The 13,413-nt window shown below is 35.2% G+C and overlaps 2 protein-coding genes across 2 annotated transcripts; both read right to left on the bottom strand.

Moving 5' to 3' along the window:
• Positions 1-566: 566 nt before the first annotated feature.
• LOC110446761 lies at positions 567-5,250 on the bottom strand. Its single transcript, XM_021492058.1, has 2 exons — positions 3,242-5,250; positions 567-2,066 (listed from the first exon to the last, which is right to left on the bottom strand). Exons 1-2 carry the CDS (start codon positions 5,181-5,183, stop codon positions 2,053-2,055), a joined length of 1,956 nt encoding a protein of 651 aa, XP_021347733.1. The 5' UTR covers positions 5,184-5,250; the 3' UTR covers positions 567-2,052.
• A 4,962-nt stretch (positions 5,251-10,212) lies between these two features.
• Positions 10,213-12,147, bottom strand: LOC110446791. The gene has a single exon (XM_021492110.1). It carries the CDS (start codon positions 12,145-12,147, stop codon positions 10,213-10,215), a length of 1,935 nt encoding a protein of 644 aa, XP_021347785.1.
• Positions 12,148-13,413: the final 1,266 nt, after the last annotated feature.

Below are 13,413 nucleotides of genomic sequence, written 5' to 3'. Positions count from 1 at the left end.
AAGTATAATTTTATTGTTTTATTATTCACACTAAAATAACAATAAAAGTTAATTAATAACGTTTAAACGTGTCAGTCTTTTCAGCACATTTTATATGTACTTTACTATACTGCAATATAGAAACTTCATTATAACACATGTATACAACACTTAAATTATATGTGAAGATTTAAATATGGATTACAATTCAAACATCTTATTATGGCTTGCAGCAGTTGCATTAAAAAAGATACTTCAGAAGTGTGCACAAAACCGTGTATTGGACTCATAGTTACACAAACAAACAAAAAAAATCAACAAAAATACAGAAACAAAAACACCTTCTGTTTCACTTTTTAACCAGCTTATGGCATTGAAATAAAACTTCAGTGATTATGAAGATTTGCCATTATCAAGAAGAGGAAAAAAAGAAATGTTTTAAAATACATTTCAACCCTTATGTTTACTTTCAAAACAGCTTATCATTAGGCGTAGTTTATTTTTATTTTTGAAACATTTAGATGGAACTATGAAAAGGATTTTTTTTGTAATTCATACCTTTCCCGGAAGTCGACAAAGGCAAATTAGTCATCATTGTTCAAATTTAACGATGACTGGTTCCCGATTAATCTAACAGTTCATATGAAATACCAGGACAGTTCGATTGGAGGATTTTAAAATGTAAAACCTCTTTTTGATATGCTTTCAAAACATTTTGAGTTGGAATGTTTATCGAAATAAAGGCTTTACAACTTCCGCGTGATTACTGTAATACAAAACAATGAAGCAGCGAACTTCTTTCAGGTAATAGTCACTGACCTTTATTTAATGAGTAAGCATTCATATTGCCTTTGTCATCGTGGTTCACTGTTGTGACGCAAAATAATGTTTTTTTTTAATTAGATGTAGTTCATTTCATATTGACAGCAAAATTAAAATCTATTTTCATTTCTATGTGATTCATGTAGCTAACGTACCATTGTGACGTCAGAATGAAACTGAAATCACCAATATAGGTCCCTACCAATGTGTGTCTGTCATTGTTACATAGTTCATTTGTATATTGGTGGCAGTGTCATGCTTACACAAATATGCACCATGTTATAACATTCGATTAAAATATCTCATGAAGTATGATATATTTTGCAATCGCAAAAGGAAATATCTTTTTTATGTCGTATAATAAGCGGACAATTGTTTTTTTTTCAAATTTCAGTCATTTGTAAAATAGGTATTGAACGTTTGTTTGTTTCCGGAATAAATGAAAATCGGTTATATCTTTAATGAAGCCAGCTTAGGTAAGTTTAACATTATGAATGTGTTCGTGGTGGCTGCATATCAGCATGAAAAAGAATCCGTCTATTTCGTTTATGTTAGCATAACAAAGTTATGGGAATTGGTGATCTATGATATTTAAGATTTGGAAGTGTTTGTATCGCCAGTAAAATGGATATTTCCGAAGCTTCCTAACGTTACCTTATTGATTGGCCCTGTATACAATGGCCTCACGATTTCAGATGCTAAAGGAGAAACACTGATGGCATTGGTATAAGTTTGCTTATAACACTGTGATAGTAATATATTTTGGTTTATCTACATTTCCCTTGTTTTACTTCATCTCAAATACCCTCAACATAGATATGCCCTTTTTGTTTCTTTTTAAACAATCCTTTTAAATGTTTTCTCTATATACTGTATTGCCAATGCCATTTATATCTCCAAACTATAGCATTGCAAATGGTTTTAAATAACGAGGTTTAATTTGTATTTCTATTATATTTGTATCGCAATATATATTACTTTTTTACTCTCAATTTTCGAATCCACCATTAGAGTTTTTTGTAACTGTTTGACTAACAGTATGTTTTACATGTAAACACGCATGTATTGTATTATCCAAAATATACAGAAGTCGTTGTCATCAGTATGTTCCAAGATAGTACTTGTGGTCGATATTGTTTTTGTGATACAGAAGGTTGTAGTCTGTGGTACAACCAGATCCTTTTCACGGTAAACGACATGATATCTATCATCAGCTAGTGCCGTATCCAGCCAGTGCATCCAGGAGGCAAATTAATCCAGTATCACTGTAAAATGAAAATATTCGTATGATAATTCGAAAATGTTATCATTGAAATAAAACTTCATTTTTCGATATGCAGTCATGAATAGCTACAAAAAATTCTGTATAGTTTCAAATAAGTATATAGGGTCCCGAGAAATGTACAATAGTATTTCTTCTGTAACAGTAATCTCCCTTTATCTGTTAAAGTATGTATTAATCATGACAACATTATTGCATCGTGTATTCATAATTTCTTTGAATTCCACCTTCTATGCACATACATTTTTATAGTACAGGAATAGGGTTATTGGGGGGAAAACGCGATTGACGATATGCAATCTCATTATCATCAACCATCATTTACCAAATACTAGGACATCGGTTTTTTGATACTATACTATCAATAAAATATCGTAATAGCTTTTATATTACATTGAATGATAATACCGCCGTGATACCTGCTACATGTGTTAAACAGCGCGTATGTATTTCTCGGTAACTAAAAGAATAACTTACTTAGGTTTGCACTATCAATTAGTTATGTTAGTACATTTTACCGATAAAAACAGCAAAAACATGTTTTAATTAGGGAAAGAAAATGACGAATATTAACGAAAATAACGTTACTGGTATATGTACTAAACCACACATGTATCTATTAATCTAAATGACAATTGAATATCGACCCGTCCGTAAAAAGAGGAAGTTTGTGGGCTACTGATCACACAAGAATACTGATATCATAAATATTTGCGAGGTGTGTACTAGATGTATGCACCTAGTCAGAATGTGTTTGTTTTCGTTGAAAATTCATTTATGTTATTAACACAGCCAGGTTACAGAAGTAAATTTCTAGCTTGTCGAGTATTAACTAACTGCTGTCACGTCTGTTGTCGATTCATATACCGTTGCATACCGATGTTTGCTATCAGTATCAGAAGGCAGTCTTATACTGCGCTTGACACTACTGGGTATAAAAATTGGTGATCTGAAAGTGCATGTGCGTTATAGCTTGATTATGATATTTCGTATAATTTGTACCTAGCAACAGTGTATTAAAATAGCTACAAACTCTGGTTTTTCCCATGTACAAAATGTTTACATGTAAAGTCTAATAATATATAATTTCAAAGCAGACTTAGGCAAGCCTAATAATTTTATGTGAACTACAAGTTTAATAAAATAATATCACCGTACCTTCAAATGGGTTGATAATAGATGCAATGTCTTCTTCAGACCTGCCAACCATCTTTAGACACTCCCTTGCTATATGATATAAAGAAGTGTCCGATGTCTGTCGGATGATTTTGGATTTTTTTGTCATGAATGAGACCAAATCATCAGCTACCTGAGATGCCCTAGTGAGATTCCCAGATGCAACACAGCAATGCAAATGTATGACATGAGCATAGAACAAAGGATTGATGAACAAAACCGAATCAGTATTCTGCATCACGCTCCCAACAGCTTTTGGGTAAAACTTTTTCAAAATGGGAAGACATGCTATATCAAACGCTATGAAACGCTTTAACGTTTCATGAAAAGTACTTGATTTTGTGCGATACATGTCGGCATAGTCTTCGTCTTTCGGAGTCTTGTCTCTGTTATGGAACGTGTAATGAACCACTTTGTTGGTGTAGCCTCTGATGACATCTTCAACAATAGCTTGTGCTTCGCTATATGATTTTTGATATAAATGAAGCGTAGCTAGCATCATTCGACCACAACAGAAGGTCGTATCGGCTTGCTTTTGAAGTAAAGGTTGAAGATTATCTCTCGCCTTATCCGTGTCTTCTCCTGACAAGAAGAAGCTTTGAAGCTCATGAATTGTTCCTATTTCACTTTGTAAGTTCAAACAAGTATTCTGTGAAAAACGTAGGCCTATAGCTCGTTCCAAATGGTCATTTATGTTTTTTAATTTTGAACAAAATGTGTCTGGTTCCATAGTATCAAGGGTGGTCATAGTGATATGGCGAACAACACACAGGGAATTGATTTCTACGTGGTGCAAATATATGTCATTTTCATCCACTTCATCTACTCTTAACTTGATAATTTCTGTCCATTTGTCGGGTCCGAGTTGTTTGTACATCCTCAATTCTGAAAGAAGATTTTCCAAATCCAATGTGGATCTTGTGTCCATCATGTTATTCAACGGAATGAAATAATTTCTTACTTTCTTTTCCTCAATACAAGTAATTAGTCTGTTCAACAACTCTTCCAGACACTCCGATAGATTTTCCGGTCTCCACATTTCAGATGCTGTTTCCTCTATCATCCAAAACATAGTTGTTTTGATGAAGTATGATGGAAAAACATCTGGAAACTTTGGGCTGATTTTTGCGTGAAAAAAAATCTTCATAAAGTCAATACACGCGTATTGAGTACCATTGAAAGACCACACAAGCTCTCGCTCAGCCTTGTTAAAGGATATTCTCCATTCTAAGCCCTTTTCGGAGGAGGAGGCGTGTCCTATGGGAACCAAACTACAGCCCATTGACTCAATCGTCGCTAAAGTGTTCTGATCAGGCCATTTACACTTGCGGTGTTCTGTTAACCATTTTGTGGCTGTTTCCGGCCATTTGCATTTCAAGGAAAAGAGTGTGTCTATATCGTAGATCTGCATTATTCCACCGTACTTGAATGTTGTACACGGTCCATGAGGTTGATATTCTTTATACATACCATGAGATGGGAATATGACACCTTTTGCTATTTCCTTCTTCCAATATTGTGATACCTGTTCACTGGAGACGAATTTTGCATCATCGGGACAAAGGGACATAACATCTATCTGGGGTTGAGACAGGTTTTGATTGATATCAAACACCTTCACTTTTGTATAGCCAGCGTGTGTATTTGATGTTTCCATAACAACAATAGCGTCGTAGTCACGTTTGGTGCTAGGTAGTAGACTCCCGGCTTGTTCAGTGTTAGCTGTTGCCACGATAGTTTTCGATTCGTATATGATATCGGTATCAGAATCTAGTCCTTGAATGCACTCAACTCTGCTGCCGGATATAAACATTGGTATTTGGCCTATATTTTTTATCACATAATTTACCAATTTTTGGCGTAAGATCATTTTTGTCACTTTTTCCATAAATATTTTCACAGCTTTTGTGCATAGATCTTCCATTTCTGCACATAATCATAAGAAATAACAGTCCGAAAGTTCGATTGGAATATTGATTTTAACAGTGAATACTGTTATCTCTCAACAACTACGAATTTATGAGTGTTATCCACGCATACAATAACGTTTTGTTCACAGAAAAAAATGCTTGTTACGATGTATCGATTTTTTGACTACGTCTAAGCTCAAGTATGTCAACAGACAGTCTACCGTTAGAATTTATGCGCTTTTTAGTGGTGCACCAGACTAGCAGGCTTAGTAATCAACATAATGTATGTGTATTTAATATCATTATCAACGTATTCTTATGTTACCTCGCATTGCATGTATATGCATGTTATTATTAAATCGAATCATGATCGGGACAACAAATAACAACATGCACGTGTTTGCATACAGATAATGATAATATGTATATTTCTTGTTTATAAGCAGTAAAACTGACGGTACTTAAATAAAAGGAACAAAATTCTACTTGTCATACGAATAGATACACAAGTCCACCAAACTGGCACACAGGGCCAAGTTAGTCATAGGTAGCAGAGTACAGTAGAAATGGCCTGATCCTTAAAATAAAGGGCATGTCTCAGATAAACATGGATAGTGGATTCATCCTGCACAACACAACTACATATATATATATATGTATATAAACTACATTTTGAATACATTTGTTTTAGAAGAATGACATTTTTTCAAAAAGCGTTTCCCCAGATTTGGGACTTGTGTTTATTTAATGAAAATGTGATATATCCCCTTTCTTTCTATAGTAAGTTAGAGAGATCGATGTGGACGCTAGGATAATCGTGCACTACCGAAACACCTCTAAAGGACACTTGGCTTACATAAAATTCAGAAAATAAAACGTAACGTCACCTCTTAGTTTTATCTAATGATATTTAATTAGTCGAAACATGTTTTTCGGTGAATTATTGCTTATTTTTAATATATTTGAGGTGTCAGTATCAGTGCCAATTTATGTATTATTCGGTGTTATTTACTAGGTTCGTACCAATTGTGCAGAGAATACATGTTAAAGCGATGGCCGATAGCAAGTGCGTGGTTGGGTGGCGCAGTAGATAGCGCACTCGCCTTACACGAATACGGCCGGTGTTCGTCTCCCCGATTGAACGTGAGCAGGTATGGGCTCATCTGCCAGACTACGTAGGTTTTCCCCGGGTACTCCTGTTTCTGGTCACATTAAGACCGAGAATTATAAGATTTGGAAAGAAATCGAAATGAAGTTATGTACCTTACTGTACAGTTCTCAAAAACGTGTATTAGTCGCGAACTTTTGTATTTCAGTAGTTTTGGTTTTACGTATATCATAATTCTGTTTAAGGACATATTTATTATTCTTTCAAAGATAGCTCTATAACTAAATTATACAAGACATCTTTAACTCGTTTAGATATCTCTATTTGAGCCCTAATATGTTTGGGACCCCTCTTTGTGTAAACGTGTAGGTGTAAGTTACCATGACAAGCTGCTATCCGCCGGGAACATTGCAGATAGTTAAACACCGTCGCACGAATCCCTACCTACAGAGATACCAGACAGGGCTCACACGAAATAACGACTAGTTTTATTCTAATTCAGTTGTATTTGCTAAAATTATATATAAGCGTCATACTTAAATGTAATGTATCCATTACAACAATAGCGTCGTAGTCACGTTTGGTGCAGTTTTTGCATAGTGGAATTTCCTGATGTTCACCGTCAGGTAGTAGACTCCTGGCTTGTTCAGTGTTAGCTGTTGCCACGATAGTTGTCGATTCATATATGATATCGGTATCAGAATTTAGACCTTGAATGCACTCGACTCTACTGCCGGATATGAACATAGGTATTTTTGCTATGTTTTTCATCACATAATTTACCAATTTCTGGCGTAAGATCATTTTTGTCACTTTTTCCATAAATATTTTCACAGCTTTTGAGCATAGATCTTTCATTTCTGCACATAATCGTAAGAAATAACGGTCCGAGAATGCGATTGGAATATTGATTTTAACAGTGAATACTGTTATCTCTCAAGAACTACGAAATGATAAGTGGTTTCCCATTGAAGTGTAATGTAAAAATATATTTTCCTTTATCTAATAGTCTGACGAAACGTTTGTTAAACGGAGTACACAACAGAGCGATTTATATCATGTGCGCAGTGACCTATTCTTTGAAATAAAAAAAAATCAAACGGGTTATCCTCAAATGCAAAGAACCGTTTTGCTAAAACTACAGCTTTAATTATCAATAAAGGAGTGTTTATCCACGCAAACGATAACGTTTTGTTCACAGATTGTTGGACTACGTCTAAGCCCAAATATATCAACTGATTTCGCAATAGGCAGCAGTCTACCTATCGTTAGAATGTACGTGCTATGTAAAGTGCACCAGACTATCAGGCTTGGTAATCAACATAGTATTCGTGTATTTAATATCATTATCAACGTATTCTTATGTTACCCCGCATTGCACGTACATGTATGCTATTATTAAATCGAATCATGTTCTGGACAACAAATAATAGCATGCACGTGTTTGCATAGAAAGAATGATAGTATGTATATTTCTTGATTATAAGCAGTAAAACTGACAGTACTTAAATAAAAGGACCAAAATGCTACTTGTCATACGAATAGATACACAAGTCCACCAAACTGGCACACAGGGCCAAGTTAGTCATAGGTAGCAGAGTACAGTAGAAATGGCCTGATCCTTAAAATAAAGGGCATGTCTCTGATAAACATGGATAGTGGATTCATCCTGCACAACACACATACATATATATATATATATTCATACACTACATTTTGAATACATTTGTTTTAGAAGAATGATTTTTTTTCAAAAAGTGTTACCCTAGATTTGGGACTTGTGAAAACCATGGTTACCACATCAAAAAACACCACAAAATGCAAAACAACTCAAATTTAACCCAAAATTTGACCCACGCAAGTAGTAATTTGTTTCTTAAAACCTGTCTTGAATTAAATATCATCCACTCGGTAACAAAAATACGCACGTTTTCGCATAATTCGTTCAACTGGATTTTTCACAATATTTACACATGTGCTGAGTACAAAAATAGACTACATGAACAGCTGGCCAAAAATGTAGTCTCAAACCAGATTAGAATAAAAAAAATCTAAATATGAAGCCCACATAGTCCACTTCATCCTATATATGCCAATTTAGTGCTGATTTTTTATTTCATTTCGATACATGTAATATTACAGGAGTTTTTCATTGTACAAAAATATCACCATGACCACCGTACGCTACTGTACACTGCTACCATAAGAGAAATTATGATAATTTTATTATTAAAGAATTTTCAGTTGTTTGAATCGAAATTCTTACTCTGGTGTGGCCAATATCTAAATACCGTCATTTCAACACCAGGATTTTATTTTGCAAGGTTCTTGCTCAATCAACTTAATTTGTTGAAAATTCATATCCTTTGTTACTTCACTTTTTGTATTTTGTGAAAATTCAACCAATTATAAGCAACAATCGATTGATATAATTTGGACATACTACATGTTTTCAATCTGTTTGTCTTGATCTATTTTATGTATTAAAAACAAAAGAGTAACTACCATTTTTTAAGGGAACCTAGTTGGGTATATTTCTTTCAAATAAAAATTAATTTGTCAAACTCTAAAGAATGAAGGACACAGAAAAAAGTATTCTACGCCAAAGTTTATTTAATGAAAACGGGATATCCCCCCTTTCTATTCCGTCTTTTCGTATTGCAGAGTTATCTGCTCTTGTGAGCAGGTATTGATTGTTACGCTATTAGTTTGTGTGAAACAAAATACGTCGTTTTCTCAAAAATCTATGACGATACTCTCACAAACAAATGACGTAACAATCAATACCTGCTCACAAGAGCAGATAACTCTGCAATACGAAAAGACGGAATAGTAAGTTAGAGAGATTGATGTGGACGTTAGGATAATCGTGCACTACCGAAACACCTCTAAAGGATACTTGGCTTACATGCAATGCAGAAAATAAAACGTAACGTCACCTCAAAGTTTTATGATATTTAATTAGTCGAAACATGTTTTTCGGTGCATTATTGCTTATTTTTGATATATTTGAGGTGTCAGTTCCTTGCAGAACAATAAGGACCAATTTATGTATTAGTAGGTGTTATTTACTAGGTTCGTAGCAATTGTGTTGCACCAACTGCTGAGACATACATGTTAAAGCGATGGCCGATAGCAAGTGGGTGGTTGGGTGGCGTAGTAGATAGCGCACTCGCCTTTCACAAATACGGTCGGTGTTTTTGTCCCCGATCGAACATGAAAAGGTATTGGCTCACCTGCCAGACCACGTAGGTTTTCTCCGGGTACTCCGGTTTCTGGTGACATTAAGACCCGAAAATTATAAGAATTGGAAAGAAATTGAAATGAAATTATGTACCTTACTGTACAGTTCTCAAAAACGTGTATTAGTCACGAATTTATGTATTTTAGAGGTTTTGGTTTTACGTACACGTCATTATTCAGATTAAAGACATCTTTAATTCTTTAAGATATCTCTAACTGAGTTCCAATACTTAAGCGACCCCTCTTTGGGTATTAAAAGCTAAAAAAAATGCAAGTTGGTTTGCCATGACAAGCTGCTATCGACCAGATACATTAATTGCAGATATTATTAAACATCGTCATACGAATCCCTTTCTTCAGGGATATCACAAAGGGATGTCGTTAAATAACGACTTGTTTTATTTTAATTCATTGTAATTCGGGAAAACCTTTTTTTTTCAATTTATACATTGCTTAGAAACAACGTTGAGCATCATAAGCAAATATCATTTATACACATATCAAAGACGTACACGTTAGCATAACCTACTTAGTAGGTGTTTACAGCATTGAAACCACGGCGATTTACAAACTAAAAATGCATATGTCAGTGTCTCGACTCTGTTGACATTTTCATTGCAAACTTTATTCAAGTAGCCCACTATTATGCTGTTACAATGCTCTCCCAAGTAAACCTATTTCACTACTCTCTTTTATACCATTGCATTACACGCGAGAGCCAGTTTTAGGATAGTTTCATTTTGGTCATCTTTGGCAGACGCCATGAGTTGACTTGCGATCTCAGCGGCAGCTTCTGTTGACCCTTCATCCTTGAAACTATGAAATTTTACTAAATTACTATAAAACATTGGACTGATAAACAAAACAGATCTAGTGTTCTCTATAACCGTTTGGATTGTTTTTGGATATACCGCCTTTAACACAGGCAAGAAAACTACGTCGAACATTATGTACTTTTGAAGAGTTTCTTCGAAACTTGGTCTTGGAAATTTGATATCATAATCTTCATCCTTCGGTTTTTTGTCACGGTTGTGGAATGTATAGTGAACAATTGTATTGTTGTAATTCGACAAAAGCTCATCCACTACCTGCCTTGCCTCAACATATCTTCCCTGATATAAATACCATGTTGCCAATTCTAATCGCCCAGATCTGAAACAACACTTCTTCTCTCCCTCTAACCAATTGGTGAGTTGGGCATAGGTTCCCGATTTGTTATATGGAGGTTGTTTGTCAGTTTGTTCCATATCGGTATCATCAAATGATTTGTCAGTCTGAAGGTATTCATGCAATCTTTGAATGGTTTCAATTTCCACTTGAAAAATTTCCCATATATCATTTGACAGCTTCTGTCCAATAGCTTGTTTGATGCTGTGGTTGATATGGGCAAGATACATGCCAAATTTCTCGTTGTTTGACGTTGAAAGCAGGTTAATTATGTAATGTCGAACGGTGGACAAGGCGTTGATTTTCACGTGATAAAAGTATATATCATTTTCATCCCTTTCATCTATTCTTGCTTTCATGATGGGTTTCCATTTTCCATGCCCCAACTTTTGAAATTGAATCAACTCTGTCAGCAATGCATCAAGTCCATCGGATGATTTTGTGTCAATAATGTTGTTTGACGGAATGAAAAAATGTCTGATTTCTTTTCTTCCAACACAAATGATGATGCGGCCAAGTAATTCCTCTAAACATCTGCAGAGGTTTTCTGGTTTCCAAAGATCTGGTTCCGAATCCTCTACCATCCAGAACATAACGGTTTTGATAAAATATGAAGAGAACAGATCGGGGAAGTTTGGACTGATCTTCACGTGAAAAAATATCTTCATGAAGTCAACACATGCAAATTGAGTACCATTGAAAGACCACACAAGTTCTCGCTCTGGCTTGTTAAATGAAATCCGCCATTCTATGTCTCTTTGGAGTGATAAAGTATGTCCTATAGGAACAAGATGACATCCTATGGTTTTGATCTTTTGTTTAAGTTCTTGGTTTGGCCAGTTACTGTTCCTCTGTCTTGTGAACCATTCTCTTGCCTGTTCAGGCCAATCACATTGTAAAGTAAAAACGGAATCAATATCCGTGTCTAGCCGATTCTCCATCCCACTATACTTGAATGTGATACAAGGGCCGTGTTGATGAAGGCTTGTCTGCATGCCATGTGAAGGAAACAGGTCCCGTCTTGCGAGTCTATCTTTCCAGAATTTTGACACCAGACCAATAGAAAGGAACCCGTCTATACATAGAGATGATACATTTATCTCCGCGAACGCTTTTTCACGTTGGATGTCGAATAGTTTTAACTTTGTGTACCCTTCATGTGTCCCAGTCGAGTCTTGTATCACCACAGCATCATAGCCATACGGTAAAGCATCTAGTCCCTGTTCGAGTTTGTGTACAACTTTCACTGTCTGACATTCGTACATTATATCTGTGTCCGAGTTTAGACCGTGAATACACTCGGCCTGGCTTCCCAAGTAGGTCATAGGTACACATCCAAAAGATTGCATAGTATAGTCCCTCAGTTTCACTCTAGGGATCATTTTCGTTACTTTTTCCATGAAAATCTCAACTGATTTAATGCAAAGCATTTCCATTTCCTTGTTGAGATCCTCCGCCATTTTGGATATGACTCACACCGGTGTTTAACGTACAAATGTTTACAAATGTATACACACATACCAGACATATGGTTGTCAGCGTATACAATGTATGTGGTCACTGAGTCGTATATACTCCTTATGAATAAACATATCTATCAAGAGCCGAACCTGGGGCCTGTCATTTATGCGTAGCAACCGGTTTGTCTGTTTTTAAATTTCACAATTTTCGAGTATATGCAGGCCTTGCAAGGTTTTGTCACGGGTCGCCTGAAAGCAGCATCAGATAACTATAGTTCCGACCTTATATATATCTCATAAACGAACCGGTCCAACCGTTTGGATAGCGACAAACAAAAACGGCCCAGGTCTTCACCCTATAAACTGCTTCATTAATACACAGCAAACAAAGTGAATAAAGTGTTAAAAATGTAAGTATTTCTCCTTGTTAACCTATATTGAAAGTTTAATAAATCATCGTAATTTAATCTTATTTACTAGCATTTAGTTTTGTCTGAACCATAAGAGGATAATATCTATATTTCGAATAACGATCACAACTTGGAGCTTGAAGCCGGTAGGAATAAAAAGATGACCACTAGCGACAGAAAAGCAAATATATGCAAATATATTGTAATGTTCTGGACGATGATAAATGTTTCTTTTTCCATTGTTTATCTAATTTAAATATGAGAAACAATTTACTATTAAATTGCTTTACAATATAGAAATCGTCTCCGTTATCTGAGGAAAACACCTAAACAATGTATTAAATTCTTGCAATTTCTGTCCTATGACGGATCGATAATAGGCTCTTTTTAAACAGTCATTTGAGCTGAGGAAGATGGGCTTACTTGCTTCATAATGATGCACCAGATATTGAAACTGTATAGTCACTCATATTGTAGATATATTCCGAATATTATCGCTTTGTGCTGCTTTGTATCCATATGTATTGCCTTCAATTTACTTTGAAGGTACTGAAGTGTAAATAAAGCCTCATAGTACATGTCGCATTTATATACAGGAAACAGTTATTTAGTGTGCACATGTGGTGATTATAGACAGGTGGTAGTTATATTTGTAAAACTGTCTATTTGAGCGCTGTACTGAATTTATTGAGAAATATTCTATATGTATGATATTTGTTTTTTCCAATTATTTTCCGTATTTCTGTTCTGTGCTGTAGATAATACATGCAAGCGTCTGTATAGTTACCCAAGAAGAAACAGGTTATGACAGCGAAAACTATTGTACTGGGGGTCAAAGGTTAAAGCATTGGTTTAC

Source organism: Mizuhopecten yessoensis, unplaced genomic scaffold, assembly GCF_002113885.1.
Source record: "Mizuhopecten yessoensis strain PY_sf001 unplaced genomic scaffold, ASM211388v2 scaffold2995, whole genome shotgun sequence".
In the NCBI taxonomy this organism is placed as follows: domain Eukaryota; kingdom Metazoa; phylum Mollusca; class Bivalvia; order Pectinida; family Pectinidae; genus Mizuhopecten; species Mizuhopecten yessoensis.
Note: the sequence above shows the minus strand (reverse complement) of the source record. Positions and strands in the feature narration are given on the sequence as shown.